Here is a 26,715-nt window from a genome sequence, read left to right as displayed (position 1 = left end):
CTTGGTGTGAAAATCAGGATATAGGCAGTATAGTTTTGGATGACCTTAAGTTTATGGAAGATGGAGGCCAGCAGTGTGCTGGAATAGGCAAGTCTAGAGGCAACAAAAAACAATAATTATGTACTTTCAGCAAAAATGCAGAGAAATTCCCTAGGACTGGATTCCTATTCTGAACCAAATACAATCAGAACAGATACACCACACCTTCCCCACAACCAATTTTAATGTTGCAATAATTCGATAACCACCATGCCTCCAACCTTTATATGGCGAACACGAGCATAAGCCGCCAGCATTATCCAACGACTACTTATTGAATACATCAGGCTATTATATAATGCAGGCCTAAAAGGGCCAAGATTAAAAAACTACATGGTGCACATGATATAGTGATCTGGAACATACATGTAAAGCAACTGAAAAACAGCCAATAATTTTGTTCTGTTCTTAGGCTTATTTCACTTAAGACACTGCCAACTTTAACAAATTTAATAATTGGTGAAGCACATGTTGTACATTTCCCTTGCCCTATGTCTCTCTGTGCAACATCTACTATCAGCAATTTAATACCCTTCATTGAGGAACACTATTTGGAAACAATTCCAGTTTCCAAACTCTTGCAATTCACCTGAAATTTTTCATAGAATAAGCTGCCATAATATAAACAGCATGCCAAAAACAACTTAGAACCTCAAAAAGGATATATTCATCTCAATCTTAACAAGAACTAGTCTATCCCCATCTTGTGAGATATTTGCAAATTAAAAATGATCCAGCAACACTGACCAGCAGCCCAGTTCTCTGTACTCAACATATATAGACCGCAACTGCTGTGTGACTTTGTTAATACAGCACCTAAAAGCTACTTTTATCCAATGTAATGCTGCCTGTAGGCAATGGAACCAAAAACAAACAGCACTTTGCTATTGCAGTACCTGTTGACAAAAATAGTCCAACTTCCAATGAATCACAAAACCAGATGCAATTTTACTGAATAGAAAGTTTAATTAGATGTTCTTGCAAACTATTTCAGCGAGTTTCTGTCAATCTCACCTTTCTATAGCCAGGGACAGGGGTCAGGAACACATTACTTTGTTCTTCCAAGGTCACACTTGAGTGCAGTGGATATACATGCAGCCTACAATCAGAACACCACACTTTATTTTCATAGAAATCATAGAAAATTTAAGACACAGAAAGAGGCCACTTGGCCCATCGTGTCTGTGCCAACCGAAAAATGATCCACTATTCTAATCCCACCTTACAGCATTTGGGCCGTAGCCTTGCAGGTTACAACTAAGTAGCATTATGCTTCATTGCATCTATAAAAATAAATCTCTTTTTTGATGAGATGTGAGTTACACAAAGCACTAAACAGATGTTATAATGCAGCCCTTCATGCTGCACCTCACTGAGCAGTGTTTTTGAATTAATCACAGTATTCATCATACAAGGCCTGTGCGGAGTTTGCAAGTTCTCCCTGTGACCGCGTGGGTTTTCGCTGGGTGCTCCGGTTTCCTCCCACCGCCAAAGACTAGCAGGCGATAGGTAAATTGGCCATTATAAATTGCCCCGAGTGTAGGTAGGTGGTAGGGAATATGGGATTACTGTAGGGTTAGTATAAATGTGTGGTTCTTGGTCGGCACAGACTTGGTGGCCGAAGGGCCTGTTTCAGCGCTGTATCTCTAAATAAATAAATAAATAAAACACTTCAGGTGCATGTCCAGGTACCTTTTAAAAGAATTGAGGGTTTCTGCTTCTACCACCGATCTGGACAGTGAATTCCAGACACCCACCACCCTCTGGGTGAACAAGTTTTTTTTCATGTCCCCTCTATTCCTTCTACCAATCACCTTAAATCTGTGCCCCCTGGTAATTGACTTCTCCGCTAGGGCAAACAGGACTTCTGATGAAGGGTCACTGACCTGAAACGTTAATTCTGCTTCTCTCTCCACAGATGATGCCAGACCTGTTGAGTATTTCCAGCATTTCTTGTTTTTATTTTAGGAAGACACAACTTTCTCTTGACAAAGCCATGCTGACTATCCCTGATTAATCCGTGCCTAAGAAGCAGCTTATCTGGTGTCTCAGAATTGATTCTAATAATTTACTCACCACCAAGGTCAGACTGACCGGTGTTTATTTATTTGGTTTATCCCTCACATCCTTTTTAAAGAATGGTATAATGTTCGCAGACCTCCAATCCTCTTGTACCTCGCCTGTATCTAGTGAGGATTTGAAGATGATCCTCAGAGCATCTGCCATTTCCTCCTTGGTTTCCTTGAACAACCTGGGAGGCAATCTATCCGACCCTGGCGATTTATCCACTTTCAAGGATGTCAGACCCTCTAGAACTTCTTCTCTCATTATGCTCGTAATGTACTGTGAAAACATCTTTGGGTTTTCCTTGATTTTACCTGCCAATAGTCTTTCATGTCCTCTCACCCCTACACTTTCTATACTCCTCTAGGCTTTCTAAAGTATTAAGTTTTTTGTTACTGTCATAAGCTTTCTTTTTCTGCTTTATCTTACCCTGTATGCTTCGAGATAACCAGGGGGCTCTAGCTTTGGCCATACCACCCTTTATCTTTGTGGGGACGTGTCTACATTGTGCCTGTAGAATCTTGCTTTTGAATGCCTCCCACAGGTTTGTCACTGATTTTCCTTCAAGTAGCTGTATCCAGTCCACTTTCCCCAGATCATCTCTCAGCTTACTAAAATTTGCCTTCCCCCAATTTAGAACTTTTACTCCTCTTTTATCTTTGTCCTTTTCCATGATTATGCTAAAATTATCTGCATTATGGTCACTATTTCCAAAATGGCCACCCACTGCTACTTCATCCACTTGCCCAGCTTCATTATCGAAGACTAAATCTAGAATTGCACCCCCTCTCATTGGGCTTATGTGCTGGCTAAAAAGGTTCTTTTGAATGCAGTTCAAGAATTTTGTGCCCTCTGTGCCCTTCACACTGTTTGTACCCCAACTGAAATTAGGGTAGTTGAAATCCCCAACTATTACTGCCCTATAGCTTTTGCACTCAAATTTGCCTACATGTTTTTCTTCTATCTCCCTCTCACTATTTGGGATCTGTAGTACACTCCTAGTCGTGTGGTTGCCCCCTTTTTATTTCATTTTAATGGCATACTAACTTCATAATTACTGTCAAACACTCTCATTGGCTCTGAAAAATTAACTGTGACAATGTCAAATTTCTTCATAATGTTGAAAAAATCCACCTTTTTAAAAATATAATTTTTAAGTTTATTCTTCTTTATTTTAGCTTCTATCTTAACCCAATCATAGCCATTTATTTTGCCATCTGAAAATTTATATCAAAAGTGAATGGATTCAGCAGTTTTAACTTCCTTGTTTGGTCTATGTGGATGCTTCAATGTGATTGGCTCCTTATCTACTGGCTGACAACCCTGCTGCTGCACACCAAGAGATGCCTCGACCTGGTGTCAGATTTAAACTGACACAGTGAGGGGGAAACCACATCACAGAAATTGCGAGATCTTTGTAGGTAGCTTTCTTCGAGGTCAGCAGTGGGTGGCCTTGCTTCGCCACTGACCACAAGATGCGGGCCATTACTTTAACATTCAAAGCCTCTATCAGAATGTCACCTATAGGCGTAACATGCATTGCAGGTGAATGCTGGCACTTTTATCATGAATTTTGACGTACATGGAGTCTGAGATGGGACTACAAATGGTTATGCATAACTATTTACTGTGTATTATAACTGCCGAGCGGGTTGCAGCATTCTCTTTTACAACATATTAACAATTCCTGATGGGACACCAAGGAAAAATGATCATAGGAATAATTTCTTATTCAAAATGCTCCTTCTTCAGAAGAAGAAAACAATCTTCCAAGAAATTTCCTGGAGAAAATTGCAGGGCTATGGGGAAACAGCAAGGAAATGGGACTAATTGGATATTCTTTCAAAGAGCCAGCATAGACACAATAGGCCAAGTGCCCTCCTTTTGTATTTCAAGATTCTGTGACTTTGACTTCCCCCATTTTATCACATGGAAACCCTCCAGGAAATGACTGCAAAATTAAGTTATGACTGTGGCCAAATTAGTCAGACTTGATTACCCTATTGCCTAAAGCGAGGGAATGGTTCTTGAAATAAGCATCTGAGTTGCGCTGGCCATCAAATTCTGGAAAACTGCATTCCGCATTTTGAATAAAAAAAATCAGATTTACAGTAACTTGCATTTATATATTGTCTTTAACATAGAAAAACCTCCCAAGGTGCCTCAGAGACATGTGGAAAACAATTGCTGAGCCAGCAAGACAGACCAGTCAGGGTGACCAAAAGCCTTGTCAAGGTTTTGCTTCCCTGTTGCATGCATTATACAGAGATTAAACAAAAATTAACAGTGCCTTACCTTTTCTGAACCATAGAGGTTAGGACCTCATGCAGGTGATTTATTTCTGCCAGGCCTAGAGAGGGTAGGTGAGAGGTGGAGAGAAAGAGGAAAAGTGGCAGGGAGAGATAGACAGAATGCATCAATGTGGATTCTTAAGAAAATGTATATCCCAATTTGAACGATATTGTACATTTCACTTTTCGGCACAAGAAAAAGTAAAAAATCCATTTTGAAAACACAAAGTTTAGAAAGCTGAACAGAGTGGAACCAAAGGCATTGTAATAACAAGTCATCAAAAATTTGATTGTAGCAATTATTAATAAAAAACATAGAAAAACAGATCCGGGAATCAGAAAAATCTGCAATTTTCTAGTGCATGCTACAGCTATCCTGGTAAAGGAATCTTGCAAGGGCAAGTCTGCATTTAAAATAATTCTAACTGACAACACCCACAAGGGAAAGCATCACTGATGCTTCATTTTGGGTTGATAAAGAATGCTGAGGTGCAACTGTAGGACCTCTTATACTTCTGGAAAAAAATAGCAAAGCCCTAACCCAACGTGGTTCAGCTCCAATCAGAAGAACAATAGCCAACTACATTCCCCTCAAGTCAGAGAGCAGATTCTAGTTTCAAGTAACCATCCTCATCCTGGTCTATGTGGCTCTGAGCTGTACTGGGTTCAGAAGCAAGAGATGGATTTTCTCTACTGCCTTCCACGTATGGCTTTAGAAAACATAAGCTCTTTCACCAACATTAGTAACCAGCTTTACCAGTGTAGTTTGGTTGAAATGACTACATCAAGGAGCTGAGCGTTTGTAACTGAAGCACGTTCCACACCCTTGCTAAGTAAGGAGAGATAGTATAACATCTGAGCCAGTCATTTCCAATTTTTTTTTTGAATATTTAACCTACTTCTAAACATTACCTGGCAAAAACACCAATATACTGCCGCGGTTCAAGCTCATTCCTGTTGATCTATTAAAATCAAAGACAAGTTAACATACCCAGTATTAAGATTCGTTTCAGCAATGAAATGCATATCTATAATATGTAGATAAACATGCATAGAATCTTCCAAAATACTGCATTTCAAGTACTTTTCATTAAAATTAAATTCCTTGCTTATCACTTACCCACTTTCTTTGCTTTCTAGCTCATCAAAGTAGAGAATCAGACTTTCTGCTATGTTATAGACTTCAGGCAGGATATTTGGCTCACTAGAAAATGCAGGTGCAACCTAGGAATTACACACAGAAGAATAGTCAGTCCATATCTTAGAATGGAACAGATAATAAAACAATGCAAGGTGGTTTCTTCAAAAGAGTAATTCTTGGGATGGGGGTGTTACTGACAATGTCAGTATTGATTTATTTATTGCCCATCCCTAACTTGAAAAGGTGGGATTGGGCCTTCTTCTGGAATCAGTTTGATTGAAGTTAACAGTTATCCACATTGGTGTGGGACTGAAGTCACATATAAGACAGACCATATAAGGATTGCAAGTTGTCTTCCCTAAAATGACATCAGTTAACCAGTTGGATATTAATGATAATTTGACAGCTTCAATAGCCTTTTCTACTGATCTGAACTTTTACTTACAGATCTTTTTAAAACTGTATTCAAACTATCAAACTACTGTGGGTGGGATCATTTTCTCTGGGTTATTAGTCCAGATTATCCAGCAACAGAACTATTATGTTACCATACTACCACAAAATGCAGAATGCGAATGTTGAACTACATTTTAATGTTTTATTTTCCTTAATTTTCTCCATTTCTACAGGTATCAATGTTGCGCAAGAATATGGCACACACCTATCCACAATCCTCAACAATCTCTCCTAACTGGCATTTTTACTGCGTGAGCCTGAATAGAGTGCTGATGGGCTATTTGATAAAAGGAAGCATCAAACTGATCCTGTCCTCAACAAATGACAAATGAGTATGTTGCAACGGCTCAGTGGATAGTAATCAGGAACAGGAACTCTGGCTGATGTTTTTCCTCCCTATCTGAAGGCCGTGAAGGTTAACTGTAGATCCTCAACTGGACCACAGCCAAGATTCCAAATGGCAGCCATAATTATGATTTTTAAAACAGATTACAACAGTTCTTAATCCAGAAACTAATAACTCCCTTTATTAGTTTCAATCTCTGGTCATGGACTTCCTGGAGACATTGATTACAAGGCAACTAAGATTCCCACATCTGTCTAAATTATGGCTTCTTGCGTTGCACCTCCTCCAAAGGCTTCATCCTTTCTCCCCAGTATTGTCTGATCTTTTTTCATGACTCACTTTCCCTGCTCTAAAACCTCTGAAATCCTTTTCCTCCACTAACATCTCTCCTAAGCTGTGCTAGACAGAGCTGACCAACCCCGCTCCATATTATGGGCCCTCTCCTCCCTCTTATAACAAAAAAGGTCTCCCTTATCCTCACCACTTTAGCTATGTGGAGACAGCAATTTATGAACTCCCTCTAATCTAGTCACTGCACACAGTCTCTACATTGGAAGAGGCATAAAACACAGAATGAATGATGCTGGGTTGAATACCTCAGTTCTACACAAAAGGGTGAACTTGTCGATGGCTGCTTTCATTTCCAATCTGACCTCTCCTTCTTTAGCCTCCTTAAACAATTTGAATCAAGCTCAACTCAAGTGTTGTTACTGCATTTTTCTCCTTGGACACTCAAATTGTCTGATCGAAACAATTGATATTCGCAACTTCAAACTGGATTTTCTTCAAGTATAGGGCGCTGGAGATGCACAGCGGTCCATCAGCCTTAGGGAGAATCAGGAAGGAGCAGGGATGGTTGGTTGATTTTTTGACTTCAGACCCTTTGTCAGAATCTAATTTTCTGCATTTGCAATTTTGCCCCTTTTCCCTGTGCACCATTTCACATCCTTCAATTCTTTTCAAAATACATCATTGCCTCACTGAGATAATCTCTTTATATCATTCACCACTGGTCAGCTCCAGCCAGCTTCGCATCTTACCAACTGACTCCTCTCTGTGACAGAAGCCAGCATTCCTGATACTGATTAGGCTCCTCCTCCCACTCATTTTGTTCAACCCTATTAAGACACTGAGTTTCCAGTTTTGACGAAGAAATGTTAACAAGTACCATCGGTCTTTCCCACATTTCAGTCTCTTTTTCAAAGTAGTTGTTCATTATTCAACAAAATGTGTTGGGTCACTACAGTAGAAAACCTTACGGAAAAACATCCCCCAATTAGCCAATAAACAACACATCAACTTTAGCCAGATGATGCACACAGATGTGATGCCCTCTAAATTTCAATACGCAGCATTTCAATGTTTGAGGCCTTCAACTAATAGATTATTAGGAGTCACACTTAATTCTACAGAACACAAAACACACAAGTACTAAGACATTAAAGTTGTACATTTAAATTAAGCTATGCAGTTCTATTCCTTTTTTTAAAAAAAGGGAAAATTCAAGGAAGATACTTTAATATAAAGGTGCTACTTTTGCTAAAATGTTAAAGACTTTTTTTAAAAATCACCTCACCTGGAAATGGATAATTTCTTTGAGATCATCAAGATAATATTCATCAACGCTGTATGGGGCTCCCTCTACCTCAAATATATATGCAGGGGTCAGGGTCTTACGGAATGGCACTGCAAAGTAGTCTGCAAACTCCGTGCAATTAATTGTCGCAGACATTAAAATCACCTGTGATAATTTAAGAAACATTGCTTTTCAAAGCAAGGGGAGATCATCGTTTCAAACGTATCAAAATCAAAACTAAACTGTTTTGCAAGACCGCAACTACATAGACACTCCACATGGCATCCAATTAATGCCTCATCGAGCAACAGTACGATCACTTTATATTTGTCCTCGATTGTTTTCCTAATGCAGGTCAATACCTTTTGTTACAGCTAATCACGGTGCTGATATTCATAAACATATCCGTTCCCATGTTAATGATTTTATGCTTACCCACAACGAACTGCACTTGACAGCTATTGTCCCAGTTACCTTAAAAGATCTAAATCCTCTTGAAGCTGCTTGTATTATTTTCCCCTTCTATTTTATTTTCATTAGACTACTGTCCATGTTTATAATGGAAAGGAGGATCTTGGCAGGAAGGTAGGGGCTACAAAAAACAAGAAGTTAGGGTGACCTGTTCGTAAAGCCTTCTCAACCTTACAAGTCCCCACTTGTGTGTTTTTCGGTCAATTTTCAAATTTAGCTCCATTTCCATGGCACGCGACTGGAAATAATTTTTGGAAATTAATCTCCAAATTAATTTTCGATTCCCCTGACGTCTACTCTTTAAAACCTCTATTTCTGTGGGAGTGCACTTTTTGCATACCCATATCAGTATTTCAGTTCCCAATGATTTTATTACTGGACCCTAGAAGCTCCATACTTCTAGTTTAACGAAGATACAAGAATCGTCACTAAGATTACAATGAAAATATTGCCTCTTCAACAAACTACATACAGAAATAATCCTGAACAATTTTAGAAACATACATAAGGTTTCCAGTTCTCTATACTGAAATGTGAAGTATCGTACATTGGTCAAAAAGCTTGCATCATAATAATTATACGATGAACTGGATTCACATATGGAGATACAGAAAGGCATCTAGATGTGATAGCAATGCATCTAGACCTTTACTGTCTAGACATCCTAGCAAAGTAATTAAAAAGCTAACAGAATTATGCTAAGGCTTTACAATGCATTGGTGAGACCACAATTCTTCAAGTTACACAACAAAATATAAAAGGTACAAGAACGATCCCTTGCAAAGGGGCTGATGTACAAAATAAAATTAAAGACCAAGATATACAGACTAGAAAGAAAAGGATTAAGGGGGGCCTCGTTGATGCATATAAAATATTAAGTGGTATATAGATATCTTCCTCTTACAATTCCTTTTGAAACCCAACACTTGCCATGTGAATGGGCCGAATGCACTCTACGTGCCATGATTTGGTAAAAACAATTTCATCTTCTGAACAAAGAAACTAGGTGGGCGATTGTGCACTAACCATGTTTTAATGTAAGCAGCTTCCAGTGTATTCCTGACAATACAATTCCCCACATCAAAATTAAAGGCTGCATCCTCCTTATTGACCTACACTGTCTCTTTTCAGAGCTGTTGGACCCACTTAGTTGAAATTTTCTGTTTTAATTTCAAACCTAATCCGCAGATTTTGTTTTGCTGTTCCATTTACTTAGGTCTTCCATATCCTCTACTATTCGCAAGTCCTTAGTTATTTGATGACAAATGCTTCTTCCCACTGCTTAATTAAGATATTAGTTAGATCATCCATTTTTCTATCAATATTAGCTGTTTTCATTTGCTTTTTGCCCCTCCCCAGCCGCTTTTCTGATTCTATTAAAATTTTCTTAATCTCTTATTTTTCAGTTCTGAAGAGTATGAGCCTGATATATAAACTGTCAGTATTTTCCACAGATAGTAACTGACCTGCTAGGTGTTCCTAGAATATTCTGTTTTGTTTCAAACTGCTAGTATTTTGCTTTTTAAACCAATTGTAAGCAGAGTGTCTCTCTCTCTGGGGTTGAGCTAACACCTTGATAACAGCTATGTATATTTGGGCTGGGGAAAAGAAAAATTTGAACATTCAATTGTCCATGATAAGTTTAGCAATCCAATATTTGAATTGGGCAGTTATGTAGTACTAAAGAGCATTGATGATTGACTGAACAGCCGAGCTCATTGACAGAATATAGAGAAATAGGCATCCTTCCCACTGAGCTCCTTAACATCCAATGCCCCAAGAATGGAGGTCTCAGCTGCACCAGTGGGAATCCAATTAAAGCTCCAACAGTGTCTCTAAACATCGACTTTTATCAACCTGCACCCAAATTCACTCACCCAAAGCGAGGTGCATCCCTATAGGGAGATTGCCTGAATGTCACATCAAGAACTAAAACTATGCTTACATAATTTTCTGAGTAGTGTCACGGACAGGTGGGGAAATGGAGTGGGAGACTTCCACTTTTCACCTCCCAACTGACCAGACAATTTTTTTTTTTATAAATGGTGTTTAGTCCCAAATAAACGTACAGCAACAAGTTTTCTCAGAGGTTTAAAATAGGAAGGCTAAATATATAAAGAGCAAAACCCAAGTTGATCACAACCTTCACTCACTCGTGTGTTCACACACACATGCAGATCTAAGGATGGATAGGTAGAAGGAAAAGAGTAAATTGCCATTAAAGTCCCAAGTTATGTAAGAGTTAGTGGTTTACAGAAACTTGTCGAGTCCTCTCAGGAGTAAAGTCTTTCCAAAGTTGCAGGGACCTGGATGTTAGCAGTCTTGAACTTTGAGGTGTTGCAGACTTCCAGTGATTAAAACTTCAGTCCTCAGGCAGTGAAGGAAATTTCTGATTTACTTCCACAGGTGAGGAGTTTTTTTTTAAAGTTCCCTTCTAATTACTCTGCTGCAACAAGCTGAAGTACAGTGTCAGCAGCAGGGCTTCTGGACCAATCTCAGCCTTTTGCTGTAATGTCTGGCTTTCTGTGTCTCTTTGGATGATCGTCCCTCTCTCTTCAGAAGGCTACCTTTTAAAATAAAACCCCTCAAGTTTGAGCTTTGGTCATGTGACTAAGGTTTCATTTCCCCTGTGGTGACAATTCAATTTTTTTTTTCCAAAATATACTTGATTCATAAAAATCTGTAAAAATTGCATGCCAGTTTCAAACAGCACCAAAAATACAAACATTGCAAGGGAGATCAGTTTCCTTCAATACAATCATGAGTTGCCTCACAACCCTTCCATTTCATTTGTCATGCCATTAACATTTTAAAGCAAATGAAAATTTTTCCGATACAGTTCGAGGGGTTTCCCATGGATCCAGCCCCTCAGTTCAGCTTGGTGGGGGGACCTTACACTGTTGTCTTTCCCCATTGAGCCTTTGCTGCGACTGCCCCAAGCTTTAGTGCGTCCCTCAGCACGTAGTCCTGGACCTTAGAATGTGCCAGTCTGCAACATTCGGTCGTGGACAACTCTTTGCGCTGGAAGACCAGCAATTTTCGGGCAGACCAAAGGGCGCCTTTCCCCGAATTGATAGTCCTCCAGCAGCAGTTGATGTTTGTCTCAGTGTGCGTCCCTGGGAACAGCCCGTAGAGCACTGACTCCTGTGTTACAGAGCTGCTTGGGATGAACCTCGACAAAAACCACTGCATCTCTTTCCACACCTGCTTTGCAAAGACACATTCCAGAAGGAGGTGGGCAACCGTCTCTTCCCCACCACAGCCACCGCGGGGGCATTGCGCGGAGGGGGCGAGACTTCGGGCATGCAGGAAGGAACTGACGGGGAGGGCTCTTCTCACCACCAGCCAAGCTACATCTTGGTGCTTGTTTGAAAGTTATGGTGATGAGGCATTCCGCCAACTGACTTTGGCGGTCTGCTCGGGGAACCATCCGACAGGATCCACCGTCTCCTTTTCCCGTAGGGCCTTGAGGACATTCCGTGCAGACCACTGCCTGATGGATCGGTGGTCAAAGGTGTTTTCCCACAGAAACTGCTCCACGGAGGATAGGTGGTATGGCACAGTCCAACTGCATGGTGACAATTCAATGCTCCAGGATATAACAGCCATTGTTGCATGATGACATTTGATTGTAGTTCATTTTCAAGGATGTGGCGTTCTTCACACATATTGTGGTGACATTGGCCACAGAGACAGACGGTCTGCATAAAGTCTTTGTTAGTTCATTCCTGTCGAGAAGAGTCATTAATAGGTAATGAGTTCCTTTCAATTTCAATGAGTGCTCCCCAAAGGTAATTCAGACGAGATTAACAAGTTTCATCTTCAGCAGACAAACATATATATTTCCAGAGCAGGAGGGGAAGAGGGGAGAATGCATCAACTGACCTCTTCCTTTTTGTTGGATAGTCAAGTGCCACAGTGTTTTACTTTCTCATTTCATAATTTCTCCAGTTCATGGGTGGCACAGTGGCTAGCACCGCAGCCTCACAGCTCCAGCGATCCGGGTTCAGTTCTGGGTACTGCCAGTGCGGAGTTTGCAAGTTCTCCCTGTGACTGCGTGGGTTTCCTCCGGGTGCTCCAGTTTCCTCCCACATGCCAAAGACTTGCAGGTTGATAGGTAAATTGGCCATTGTAAAAAAATTGCCCCTAGTGTAGGTAGGTGGTGGGAGAATTGAGGGAAGGTGGGGATGTGAGAGGGAAAAATGGGATTAATGTAGGATTAGTATAAATGGGTGGTTGATGGTCAGCGCGGGCTCAGTGGGCCGAAGGGCCTGTTTCGGTGCTGTATCTCTCTATGACTCTATTGCTTATATTTTATCACAGTTCCTTCCATAAGCATGACAGTAGTTTGGTTTGGAGACAGAGGATAGGGAGAATGAAAACGGAAAATAAACAGAAAAAGGAAATTGCATTCATGTAGTACTTTTCACATCCTCGGGAAGCACTTCACAGACAATTAATTTCTTTAGAGGCATCACTGTTGTAAGGAAATGCAGCAGAAAATTTGCACACAAGGTCCCAAAATGAGCAGAGAGATAAATTACAAGCTCAACTGTTGGAATGTGTTGGGCAGGACACCAGCAGAACTCCCATGCGCCTCTTCAAATAGTGTCATGGAATTGTTAATTCTCATCTGAGCAGCCAGACAGCACCTTGGTTCAATACAGCATCCAAAAGACAGCAACACCTGCATAGTACTGCACTGAAGTGTCAGCCGAGATTACATGCCCAACTCTTTGTAACGGGGCTGAACCCACAACCTTGTGACACAAGAGGCAAAAGTCCGACGCTATAGCATGACGATGAATCGTGTTATGATCACCTAATTCATGGTTTGTGTTAATATTTTGGAGGTCACTTTTAGTTTTGGGAAATTAAATGTGCAATACTAAGAATTTCAAAAGGTTGCAGAGCACCCAAGATTTTAAGTTCAAAGATCTCTCCATAAGTGCTTACAGAGACCGAGTTAGAGAGGTGAAAGCCGTAAAACAGCAGCTGGGCTTGCTTGGTTGGAAGTTGAAACCAGAAAGTCTGGAAGGGATAGCTCTGTCATTGTTAGCAAAATTAATTATTTTTGTTGGTATCAAAAATCAAAGATGTTTTCGGAGTTGGAGGTAATTAGTTTAAATTGCTATCTGGGACATCCCACGTGTACCACTATCCTATGGATATAGATGATGCAGGGGAGCCTGTTACGTGTTTTTTATAATCTCAGGGCTTGCTGGCAGTTGGATCAGACACTCAGTGGCTTGTCGAAAGCTGTTGGCTTTTGAAACTGCTGCCCTCAGGAGCAAAGTGGCCTTCAGGAACCAGGGGTATTTCTGTTTTGAGTAATATCAATGCTCAAGCTGGAATCCAGATTCGTGAGGTGTTTAAAGAGAGTTGCAGGATTGCCTAGACAGATGCTAACGGGAGAATCTCCAGGAGATCTCATCCCTTGGAAGACCACTGAGAAATTAAGGATAATCAAAGTGAATTCCGTAGAGCTGTGGTACACTTTGGATTGATCCCAGGAGAAGTGAACAAACCACCAAGAACCTGTAACATAGAAGGGAACTCTTGGGGTGGAATTAATAATCAAACAAGAGTGTTCTGTTGAAATTGAGTGTTTAAATTATACGTCATCATGTTCTGTTAAAATTTTAAGTTTAAAGTACAAGTGTTCCCAAATTGTAGTGTTGTTCGTCGTTTTTTGCTTCATTAACTCTTGCACAGTAAAGTTTTTTGTTTAAATCTTGTGGCGTTTTTCTTTCAGTAGTAACTGGGAATTTGTCTTTCTCTTGTTAAAAGAACAGTCCCTAACGGGATCATAACAGTTGCCAAATGTCACATACCAGGCTGACCAAAAAGTTCCACCACCCAGTAAGCACAATGATGATTAACAACATAAATCTGAGAAAAAGTGGGTATGGGGGTAGGGCATACGCGACCCCTTAATAATTATACGTCCCTTTGCTTCCTCACGTTAAAGACCTGCTCAAGTCACCAAAAGAAAAACCCGACAGAACCACATTGGACCAGAGACCGAACTGGCCCAAGTCCCTCCATTTTCCCCCCGCACCCAACCCGACCACCGGAATGTTCCCTTAACTTAGCTTGCGACTACCAATCTGCAGGAAGCTGCAGCATGAGCGTGATGACATCATAGAGATGCTCACTCGCTCACTGCACAGACTCTACAGTTTCCTTCTTTGACGTCCCGGACTCCCAGCTCAGGTAAGTTTTTAAACTTTTAACACTTACCTGCGATTCTTGCTGTGTGTCCCTGACCCGACCCAAGCCCGAAGGCCGGACCCAGAAGAGCAGCCCGACCCGACCCCAACACGTCATAGGGTCCCATCGGGTTCAGGTCGGGTAGTAGACCTTTACCTCACATGGATTGTTCTGTGCTGGATCAACCCATTTGCAACACATCTAACAGATAGTTTACAACACTGAATAAAATATGTATTTTTGCACAGGATGCTGCAAAGATTTAAGTGCCAATGAATCTGTGCAAGTGTTAAAGATACTTTAAATATCTTTAAATATTTTCTTTAAATATTTTATCAAATACTCACCTTAACAAAGCGCGAATTAGTACGCAGAAGCTTACGGACAACCAGCAACAGAAAATCCATTTCTTCAGTGCGCTCGTGGACCTGAACATGACAATAATTAGTTGCAGAAACAGCTCATTTTTTCCTATTGCACATGTCAATTTAATTCTTGTTAAAAAATTGTGTTTTTGTGCTCTTGCATCCAAACACATGTATCTATTTCACCATTATTGGAATCTAAAAGGTCAGATATAGTCTTAACTCTGTAACACAGACAAATTTGATTAACGGCATAAAGAGCTCTAAGAGCAGTCATCAAGAAATTGAGTTGATTTTGCTCACCCATGCCAAATTTTCACCCCTACTTTCCTTAGAGACTCTGACTTGACAAGCATAAACGGCTTTCCAGTATATCACTCCAAGTGAGCCTCAGTAAATTATGTGGGTAACTCAGCCAAGCCTAATTCTCTCGCCATAATGTCCAGCAAGGTTGACTAGTTAGCAATAAGAGGAAACATTAGCTGATTTTTTTCCCATTCCTAGCACAAGGCCAATTGCAGCATTGCGTGTTACCCAGGCTGAGATCAGCTCACTCTACACGTCAGAGACAAATCCTGGAACAGAATGAGGGCTAAATTGGGTAGTACCTGAAAACAGCTGCAGGAAACCTGATGCGCAATTAACCCGCACCCATTGGATATAAAGCAGGCAGGGCAACATCTTTGTGTTGCCTGCTCCTTTAGATGATTTCCCTGTGTGCAGTCAGAGTTAAACATGTTCTTGATTGGCAGCACACATCAGCAGGGGGTCCAAAATCAATACTTGCCAGCACTACTTAAAGCTAGCCTGCAACTCTTAAAGGTGAGGTGCATTGGGGCTGGAGCAGGTGCAGGGAGTCCTGTGGGAGCTGAACCTTGGAAAGAGAGAAAAATGGCTGAACCTGGAAAGAGCAGGCACCAAGGTTTTCCATCGCCTGATAGCTGCTGGCAAGGCTATGCACTATGTAACATACCGTCATGAATTTTACTCAGCTGAGTACTGTCGGGCAACTCCAGTGCGAGCTAGGCAGTGTAATCATTGCTTCAGCACAGTAATAGTTTGCTGTATCACATTTCTTGTGGCAGCATGGCTTTCAATGTATTTATGCTGTGCACATGCGTGGAATACAAACTGGAGTTATGAGCCATACTGTCAGCCTTGGTCTCCCTGTAGCCACCCTTTGGTTTACTGTGGCGGCTGAATGCAGCCAGCACAACATCTGTCACAGAATGAAGACATCATGACTACTGCCAGGATACCGGGCACTGAGCTGCATGATGCACGATGGATACAGAGCAGCTGGACACTGAAGAAGTTGATTTCCTTTTGGCTCCTATACATGACTTGACATGTAGCATCTGCAAGGCAATGTGTGTCAATGGCATCCTGCACCACTGGGAAAGCTGCAATCCCAGCAAACCTTGTCCTCACTATGCGTGCTTGCCTCTGGCCAGACAGAAAACAATGAAGTTAGCTCTCTTGGAATATCGAGCCTCAGTGACGTCCTTCACGCAATAACGGACAGCAAACTGCAAGATGTTACAAATATCTCCAGTTCCAGCCTGGAAGGAGCCAGACACATTAAAGTTCATCGCATGGTCACCTCCAGTCACTGGCAATGCAATCCTTGCCCATTATAAGTTCAGAGCTGTGGCTGCAATAATTGACAGATTTCAGTGAGGAACTCCTTAGTGAAATGAAGGGTCGCACACATTGCTGAGGCTCCAGTAGGAGAACTGTCCCCTGAACACCCTGGGTGAATATGGCTTTCTGCTGACAGTCCGTCTCCCACTCCTAGCACAACCTATCCGGCTCTCCATGGCCTCTGTTCATTCTCCCCTATCATGCTCTGAGATGAAGGCCTATTTAGTGCATTCATGCCTGGGAGCAACTGTTTTTTTGCAGAAGCCTTGAAGTGAACAAAAGGTACTTCAGTACTTGCCACAGCACTCATTGGGAACTTTTGAAACAATCTATGGAAAGCACCAAAAATGTCTACAATTGTAGCAACACCCAGAAGAAATCAACTAGCCACTAACCTGTAAGTAGTTGAGGCTCCCTTTAAATAGTACTGGTTTGTGGGGGGCGGGGGGGTCTCCCTGCTGCTTAACGCATGTTCAACTGTATGAGCTTAAGAGGCTGCGTCTGCTGTAGTGAGCTCCAAGATGGCGGCAATGGCGCCTAAACATGGCATGCTGACTGTCGGCGACAATCGGCGTCCCCTGCATAGTTCTGGTGGACATTAAGTGTGTCTACATTAACGCCTTTACCATGATGGCATCCGGCGCATTTCATGCCAGTTGTGAGCATACGGACACCAATTCTGTTCCCTAATGGCACTTGAACAGCTACTGAGCCCAATTTCCTATGGACTTTATGGCTTAATATCACACTATGGTCAACATGCTCACCATCAAGTATTTAGAAAACCAGTTGCAAATTGTCATTTAATCTTTCATTAAAAAAAAATTTCTTTTTGAGAAAGGAATAAAATGATAACAAGGGTTTGCAGATCAAAATTTAACCTAATCATCTGCACAGCTGAAACATATGCAGCAGTAAAGTTGTATGTAGAAAACTATGGCTTAGAAGGGCAGCAACAATGAGTTAGATGAAAGGAAATACTCAACAGAAGTGTGAAGGTGTAGTTCTCCTGATGGTTTTATGGGTAAATACACCACCAATGGCTAGAAATATAACCTAGAGGGCATCCCAGATTCATTCTCCTTATACGGAGCTCATCCAGGTCAGTGTCCAGAGGATTTTTTTTTTTAATATATTTGTTCATGGGACATGAGCGATGCTGACAATTTGTTGCACATCCCTATTTGCCCTTCAGATGATAGCAGTGAACAGTCATCCTAAAATGCTGCATGTGGTGTAGATACACCAGTAGCGCTTTTAGGGAGGGAGTTCCAAGATTTCAACCCAGTGACAGCGAAGGAATGGCAATATAGTTGCAAGTCAGGATGGTGGTGGTTTTCCCATGCTGCCCTTGTTCTTCTGGGTGGTAAAGGCCACGGGTTTGGAAGACGCTGCAGTGCATCTTGTAGATGGTACACACTACTGCCATTGTGCATTGATAGTCGAGGGAATGAATGCTTAAAGTGCTGGATGGGATGTCATCAAGTGGGCTGCTTTGTCCTGGATGGCATCAAGCTTCATAATTGTTGTTGGAGCTGCACCCATCCAGACAAGTGGAGAGTATTCCACCACACTCCTGACCTGTGCCTTGTAGATGGTGGACCGGCCTTGGGGAGTCAGGAGGTGAGTTACTTACTGCAGAATTTCTAATCTCTGATGCAGTGCTTATGTGGCTGGTCCAGTTAAGTTTCTGGTCAACAGCAAACCCAGGATGTTGATGGGGGAGGTTTCGGCAATAGAAATGCCAATGAACATCAAGGGGAGATGGTTAGATTCTCTCTTGTTGGAGATGGCCATTGCCTGGCACTTATTTGGCCTGAATTGCACTGATCACTTAGCAGCTCAAGCCTGTAAGTTGTCCCGGTCTTACTTCATGCAGACGAAGATTGCTTCAGTATCTGAAGAGTTGGAAGTGGCACTGAACACTGCCATCAGTGAACATCCTCACTTCTGACCTTATGATGGAGGGAAGCTCTTTGAGGAAGCAGCTGAAGATGGCTGGGCCTAGAATACTACCCTGAGGAACTTGCGCAGCTATGTCCTGGGGCTGAGATGAATAGTTGTCAACAATCACAACCATCGTCCTTGGTGCTAGTCATGGCTCCAACCAGTGCAGCATTTTCCCTCCAGATTCCCATTGACTTAAATTTTGCTGGGGCTCCTTGATGCCACACTCAATCAAATGCGGTCTTCACATTAAAAGCAGTCACTCTCACCTCTGGAATTAATCTCTTCTGTCCATGTTTGGAGCAAAGATGTAAGGAGGTTTGGAGTCAAGTGGTTCTAAGCATTGTTGAGCAGGTTATTGCTGAGTAAGTGCCACTTGAAAGTGCCTTTCATCACTTTGCTCATGGTTGAAAGTAGACTGATGGGGCAGTAATTGGTAAGATTGGATTTGTCCTGCTTTGTCTGGACAGGTCATACCTGGACAATTTTCCAATTGTCGGGTAAACACCAGTGTTGTAGCTGTACTGGAGCAGCTTGGCGAGGGGCTCAGCTAGTTCTGCAGCACAAGAGACAGCTGTAACCGGGTTGTGATTATGGCCCATAGCCTTTGCTGTATCCAGTGCTTTCAGCCTTTTCTTGATAATATGTGGAACTGAATTGTTTGAAGACTCATATCTGTGATGCTGGGGTCAGAGGAGGCCATGATGAATCATCCACTTGGCACTTCTGGCTGAAGGAGGTTGCAAATGTTTCAGCCTTGACTTTTCCATGAACATGTTGGGCTCCTCCATCATTGAGGATGAGGATGGCCATGTTTATGGAGTCTCCTTCTCCTGTTAGTTGTTTAATTGTTCACCACCATTCATGACAGGATGTGGCAGGACTGCAGAGCTTTGATCTGATCCGTTGGTTGTGGGATCATTTTGCTCTATCGCATGCTGCTTCGCTGTTAAGCATGCATGTAGTTCTATGCTGTAGCTTCACCAGGTTGGCACCTCATCTTTAGGTCTGCCTGGTGCTGCTTCTGGCATGTTCTCCTGCACTCTTCATTGGACCAGGGTTGGTCCCCTGGCTTGATGGTAATAGGAGAGTGAGGGATATGCCGGCCATAAGGTTACAGATTGCAACTGAATACAATTCTGCTGCTGATGGCCCTCAGTACCTCATGGATGCCCAGTTTTGAGCCGCTAGATCAATCCTGAATCTATCCCATTTAGCACCATGGTAGTGCCACACATGATAGAGGGTATCCTCAGTGCGATCATGGGACTTCATCTCCACAAGGTCTGTGTGATGGTCATTTCTACTAATACCATCATGGACAGATGCATCTGCAACAGGTAGGCTGGTGAGGGCAAAGCCAAGTAGATTTTTCTCTCTTGTTGGTTCTCTCACCACCTGCTGCAGACCCAGTCTGGCAGATATGTCTTTCAGGACTCAGCTAGACTGTGGACAACCCAAGCCAATGAAAAAGAAAGAGAAACAAAAACAATTAGCCAGGATTCCCACTACGGATCACTACCCTTGCTGCAAACTACACATGTACGCCAGAAGACCAATGAGTCAGGCTCACCCATGATGCCTTCCATGCTTAAATACCTTGGGAACAATCAGTGTCTGGATCCACCCATGGAAAAACAGCTACTTCATGTTTACAGGGGTTGAAAAAAGAAATAAAATCAGAAAAAAAAATAATGGTGGATCCATCACAATGTCCTTCAAAGTTGTCGATGCATTAATCCTCTCACAAAGTGGTAATTCCAATAAACAAACAAAAGGTTGTGGGAGAGATGAGATGGAATGGTACGAGCACCAACTTCTCGAGGGCGGTTGCAGGTTGAGCAGATCCTAGTACCCTGAAACTATCCTCTGTCACTGCCCGTAGGTACACCCAGCAGATATCTACAGTTCCTATGGTACTAGACATCCTGCAATTCACTTTTCATTGTACGCAATGGAAAGAGTATACATCTGCAGCTGTATTCAGAATAAACCAACATGCATATGTGGCTATCAAATGACTAAAATCCAATGTCCTTAAATGTAAAATCAATAAATTGGCTGATGACAGGTTTTAACACAACAAAGTGTCAAAAACACACAAACAAGTTGGATGAATATACAATTACATTATTACAATTTATGACAGTCGCAAAAGTTTCACACAAGCAATCCTGGACCCCAGTGAATGTAGGCCAACAACTTCATTAAAAGGTCTAAATCTATCACCAAGTTTTGCCCAATTTCCTTTGGTAAACATGCATTTTTACTCAGATACTTTCAAACACTGTAAAGACTACTTAGCTGCAGTGAAATGTTTAAGCTCAGAGGAGAGAATACACTCCCATTCACGGAACGACCCCTCCTGCTATCCTGTCACAAAGTTTATTTTTTTATTATTCATTCATGGGATGTGGGCGTCTGTGGCTGGGCCAGCATTTATTGCCCATCCCTAATTGCCCTCGAGAAGGTGATGAGCTGCCTTCTTGAACCACTGCAGTCCATGTGGGATAGGTACACCCACAGTGCTGTTAGGAAGGGAGTTCCAGGATTTTGACCCCGCGACAGTGTTGGAATGGTGATAGAGTTCCAAGTCAGGGTGGTATGAGGCTTGCAAGGTAACTTGCAGGTGGTGGTGCTCCTGTGCATTTGCTGCCCTTGTCCTTCTAGGTGGTAGAGGTCGCGGGTTTGGAAGGTGCTGTCTAAGGAGCCTTGGTGTGTTGCTGCAGTGCATCTTGTACATGGTACACACTGCTGCCACTGTGCATCGGTGGTGGAAGGAGTGAATATTGGGGTGCCAATCAAGCGGGCTGCTTTGTCCTGGATGGTGTCGAGCTTAATTGTTGTTGGAGCTGCACCCATCCAGGCAAGTGGAGAGTATTCCATTACACTCCTGCCTTGTAGATGGTGGACAGGCTTTGGGGAGCCAGGAGATGAGTTATTCGCTGCAGGGTTCCTAGCCTCTGAACTGCTCTTGTAGTTGCATTAAGAGCGGCTGTAAAAAAAGATACAACTTAGCCAATTTACTGAAAAATATCATGGGGTATCAATATAGCGATACAAACAAGAAGAATGTTCTAACATGCACAACTGCACACCACCAACAACAGTAACATAGTGACAATGTTACTGGACCGCTAAGCCACAGGTCTAGACTAATACTTTGGTGACACAAGTTCAAATCCCACAATGGTAATTGGGGGAATTTAAATTCAATAAATCGGCTTGGCCATGTGAGCCGCATGGAAGATGGCAGGATCCCCAAAGACACATTGTACAGCGAGCTCGCCACTGGTATCAGACCCACCGGCCGTCCATGTCTCCGTTATAAAGACGTCTGCAAACGCGACATGAAATCGTGTGACATTGATCACAAGTCGTGGGAGTCAGTTGCCAGCATTCGCCAGAGCTGGCGGGCAGCCATAAAGACAGGGCTAAATTGTGGCGAGTCGAAGAGACTTAGTAGTTGGCAGGAAAAAAGACAGAGGCGCAAGGGGAGAGCCAACTGTGCAACAGCCCCAACAAACAAATTTCTCTGCAGCACCTGTGGAAGAGCCTGTCACTCCAGAATTGGCCTTTATAGCCACTCCAGGCGCTGCTTCACAAACCACTGACCACCTCCAGGCGCGTATCCATTGTCTCTCGAGATAAGGAGGCCCAAAAGAAAGAAAAAAAAGAAAATCGGAAATAAAAAGCTAGTCTTGGCAATGATGACTGTGAAACTAGTGGATTGTAATAAAAACGCATCTGGTTCATTAATGCCCTTAGGGAAGGAAATCTGCCATCTTTACTTGGACTGGCCTACAGGTAACTCTAGACCCACAGCAATGTGATTGACTCAACTCTGAATTGACTAGCAAGCCACTCAGTCATATCAAGCTGCTACAGAAAAGTTGAAGAATAAAAAGCAGACGGACCAATCAGCATCAATCTAGGCACCAGACGTAATAAAGACACAACCTGCCAGTCAACCCTGCAAAGTAAAGGCCTGCTCGGGTCTGCAAATGAGACCCGACCCGAGCCTGACAGAACCCCATCCGAGCCCGAGCCAGACCGAGTCCTTCCACTTTTTCCTGCACCCGACTCTACCATCTTACCTTGCGTTTTTCACTTTGTTCCTTACTTCACAAGCTTAAAATAACAAATCCATCTTTAAAGTCCAAAAAGTAAATTAACATTTGTGTTACTTACCTGAGGTGGTGATAGAGCGTGTCTGATCTGGCCCGAATGCCAAACCCGGAAGTGTGACCCGACCCGAACCAGACACATGCCATCGGGTAGCAAGCCTTTACTGCAAAGTCCTCCTCATTACCTAGGGGCATGCCAAAATTAGGAGAGCTGTTGCACAGAACATCCCAGCATATCCTTCATTCTACCATCACTAAGCCAGGGGACCAACCTCGTTCAATGAGGAGTGTCGAAGAACATGCCAGAAGCAGCAAAAGGCAGACCTAAAAGGGAGCTGCCAATCTGCCGAAGCTATAACACAGGACTACATGCATGCTAAACAAGGGAAGCAGCATGCGATACAGCAAAGCAATCCCACAACCAACAGATCAAATCAAAGCTCTGCAGTCCTGCGAAATCCAGCTATAAATGGTGGTGTACAATTAAACAGACAGAGGAGGAAGCTCAACAAACATCTCTATCCCCAATGATGGGGAGCCCACCTTATCCATGCAAAAGATAAGACTGAAGCATTTGAAACTATCTTCAGCCAGAAGTGCTGAGTGCACTGCAGCCTCCACCTAAAGTCCCCAACATCACAGATGCTGGTCTTCAGCCAATTCAATTCACCCCATGTGATAAAGAAACAGCTGAGCGTTCTGGATACAGCAAAGCCCCAATAACATCCCAACTGTCGTACTGAGGACTTGTGCTCCACAGCTAGCCGTGCCCCAAGCCAAGCTGTTCCAGTACAACACTGACATCTATCAGACCATATGGAAAATTGCCCAGGTATGTTCTGTCCACAGAAAAGGACAAATCTAATCTGGCCAATTAACAGCCCAGTCTAGTCTCAATTATCAGCCAAGTAATGGAAGATGTCATTGACAGTGCTATCAAGTTGCACTTACTCAGCAATAACTTACTCACCAGTGCTCAGTTTGGGTTCCACCAGGACAACTCAGGTGAAGACCTCACTACGGACTTGGTCCACTCACGGACTGAAGACCTGAATAAAGACCGGCTCGGGTCTGCTAATGAAACCTGACCCGAGCCTGACAGAATCACATCCGACCTAGCCCAAGACCTTTCAATTTTTCCAGCGCCAGACCCAACTCAACCATCGGAATGTTCAGTTAACCTGGCTTTCGTTTTTTAGTTTTAAGCTTGTGCAGATAAGATTGGGGCGGCACAGTGGCGCAGTGGTTAGCACCGCAGCCTCACAGCTCCAGGGACCCAGGTTCAATTCTGGGTACTGCCTGTGCGGAGTTTGCAAGTTCTCCCTGTGACCGCGTGGGTTTTCGCCGGGTGCTCCGGTTTGCTCCCACAGTCAAAGACTTGCAGGTGATAGGTAAATTGGCCCTAATGTAGGTAGGTGGTAGGGAATATGGGATTACTGTAGGGTTAGTATAAATGGGTGGTTGTTGGTCGGCACAGACTCGGTGGGCCGAAGGGCCTGTTTCAGTGCTGTATCTCTAAATAAATAAAATAAATAAAAACTGTAACGGGACTTGAAAGATTGTTTAAAAAGTACATTAAGATTGGAGCCACGTATAGAGTGTGATAGAGTGTGTCCAACCCGGCCCAACCTGCGCCCGAATGCCGGACCCGGAAGAGCAACCCGACCCAAACCCGACACATGTCGTCAGGTTTGGGTCGGTAGCCATGCTCTAGACCTGAATTCCAGAGGCAAAGTGAGAGTGACTGCCATTGACATCAAGGCAGCATTTGGCTGAGGGTGGCATCAAGCAGCCCTAATAAAATTGAAGTCAATGGGGGAAATCTTTCCACTGGTTGGAACCATACCTAGCACATAGGATGATGGTTGAGTTTGTTGGAGGCCAATCACCTCAGCCCCAGGACATTGCTGCTGGAGTTCCTCAGGGTGACCTTCCTTGCATCATAACATCAGAAGTGGAAATGCTCACTAATGATTGCAGACTGTTCAGTTCCATTCAAAACTACTCAGATAATGAAGCAGTCTGTGCCAACATGCAGCAAGACCTGGACAACTTTCAGGCTTGGACTGAGATGTGGCTTGGATTGTACTTGCCACTTAAGTGTCAAGCAATGAACATCTCCGAGAAAAAACTCTTAAATCTCCCCATGACATTCAATAGCATCACCATCATTAAATCCCCCACCATCAACATTCTTGAGATCACCATTAACCAGAAACTTATCTGGACCAGCCATAGAAACACTGTGACTACAACAGCAGGTCAGAGGTTGGGAATTCTGCAGTGAGAATTTCACCTGACTCCCAAAAGCCTTTCCATCATTCACAAGGCACAAGTCAAAACTGTGATGGAATACTCACTGCTTGCCAAGATCAGCACAGCTCCAACAACATTCAAGTACCTCAACACCATCCAGGACAAAGCAGTCTGCTTGATTGGCACCCCATTCACCACCTCAAACATTCACTCCCTTGACCACCAGCGCACAATGGCAGCAATGTGCACCATCTACAAGATGCACTGCAGCAATTTGTCAAACCGTAGTCCTCTACTACCTAGAAGAATAAGGGCAGCAGGTGCATGGGAACACCACCACCTGCAAGTTCCCCTCCAAATCTCACACCATCCTGACTCAGAACTAAATTGCCATTCCTTCACTGTTGCTGGGTCGAAATCCTGGAACTCCTTCCATAACAGCACTATGGGTGTAACTACACCACGCGCACTGCAGCTGTTCAGGAAGGTGACTCACCACCACCTTCAAGTGTAATAAGGGATGGGCAATAAATGCTGGTACCCAGTGACACCCACATTTCATGAGTGAATTAAAAAGCAAAATCACACTTCAACATCTGTTGATGAGAACGTTGATGAGAAATATCCTACTTCATCAATGAAGATGTGCGTAAATTCAGTCAGGCATTTTGCATTAACAATTTTCTGAAGTAGAACGCCTGTTGTCACATAAGTTAGTTGTGTGTCTGTACCAACTTCTTTTTCTAAACCAACCTATTTCAAGAAAAGAAACAATTATTGAGAGCAATAGACATTAGGATTTAGAATTAAAATAAATGAAATACATTTAACCAATATATAGCATTTAAGATTCTACTGTATGTTAACACAAAGATACATCCAAATTTTTATGAAAATCACAATCTCTGCAAACACATTTTGTCTATGCCACTGGAGCTTCTGTTATATTTTTGTGTTACACCAATTTTTACCCCATTATCATTTCCTACAGCGGTGCTTAATTTTGTCACGGTAAACTTGAATTCAAATACAAAGAAGTTAGTTTAAACTTGCATAGAATCTCAATTAGGCCATACTTTGAGTACTGTGCACAGTTATGGTCTCCATAATTACAAAAAGATATAAGAACGACTAAAGAAGGTGTAAAAAAGATTCACAAAAATGATTACAAAATTGTGAGGTTATCACTATCAGGCACGACTGAACAAGCTGGAAAAGAGAAGGCTGAGGGGTGATCTAATAGAAGTCTTTAAAATTAAGAAGGAGCTTTTCAGGGTAGGTGTAGAAATGCTTTCACTTGTGGGGAGTCTAAAACTAAGGGACAGAAATAAAAGACAGTCTCTAATAAATTCACTAAGGAATTTGGGGGAAACTTCTTTAGCATGAGGATGGTTAGAATGTGAAAATTGCTACCACTATGTGGATTGGTTGAGGCAAATAGCATAGATGTATTTAAGGGAAGCTGGATAAGAGCATGAGGGAGAAAGAGATTGAAACAGATACGAAAATAAAAGCAAAATACTGCGGATGCTGGAAATCTGAAATTAAAACAAGATAGGGTTAGATGAAGTAGGGTGAGAGGAGGCTCGTGCTGAGTATGAACACTGGCAGTGACCAGTTGGGCCAAATAGCCTATTGCTGTGCTGCAAATGCTGTGTACTTGTACGTAAAGGTAAACATTTATGCTAAATTACACAATCTTACTACTTTGTGGCTTCTATGCAGTTTGAAGGTTTTCAGAGCTTCACTTTCTGAAAATTTCAGAACCTTTATCAGCTA

General features: G+C 42.5%; 1 protein-coding gene across 1 annotated transcript in view; it reads right to left on the bottom strand.

Moving 5' to 3' along the window:
- Positions 1–26,715, bottom strand: part of tdrd9 (tudor domain containing 9) — a 174,151-nt gene that overhangs the window by 104,766 nt on the left and 42,670 nt on the right. The window contains 7 exon segments of the mRNA XM_068038305.1: positions 1,054–1,138; positions 4,399–4,453; positions 5,307–5,356; positions 5,515–5,618; positions 7,914–8,078; positions 14,945–15,025; positions 25,567–25,689. Of these exon segments, the coding sequence (XP_067894406.1) occupies positions 1,054–1,138; positions 4,399–4,453; positions 5,307–5,356; positions 5,515–5,618; positions 7,914–8,078; positions 14,945–15,025; positions 25,567–25,689 (663 nt within the window).

This window comes from Heterodontus francisci, chromosome 9 (genome assembly GCF_036365525.1).
Source record: "Heterodontus francisci isolate sHetFra1 chromosome 9, sHetFra1.hap1, whole genome shotgun sequence".
Taxonomy (NCBI): Eukaryota; Metazoa; Chordata; class Chondrichthyes; order Heterodontiformes; family Heterodontidae; genus Heterodontus; species Heterodontus francisci.
The sequence above is the reverse complement of the archived record's forward strand: the minus strand, read 5'-3'. Positions and strand labels throughout refer to the sequence as shown.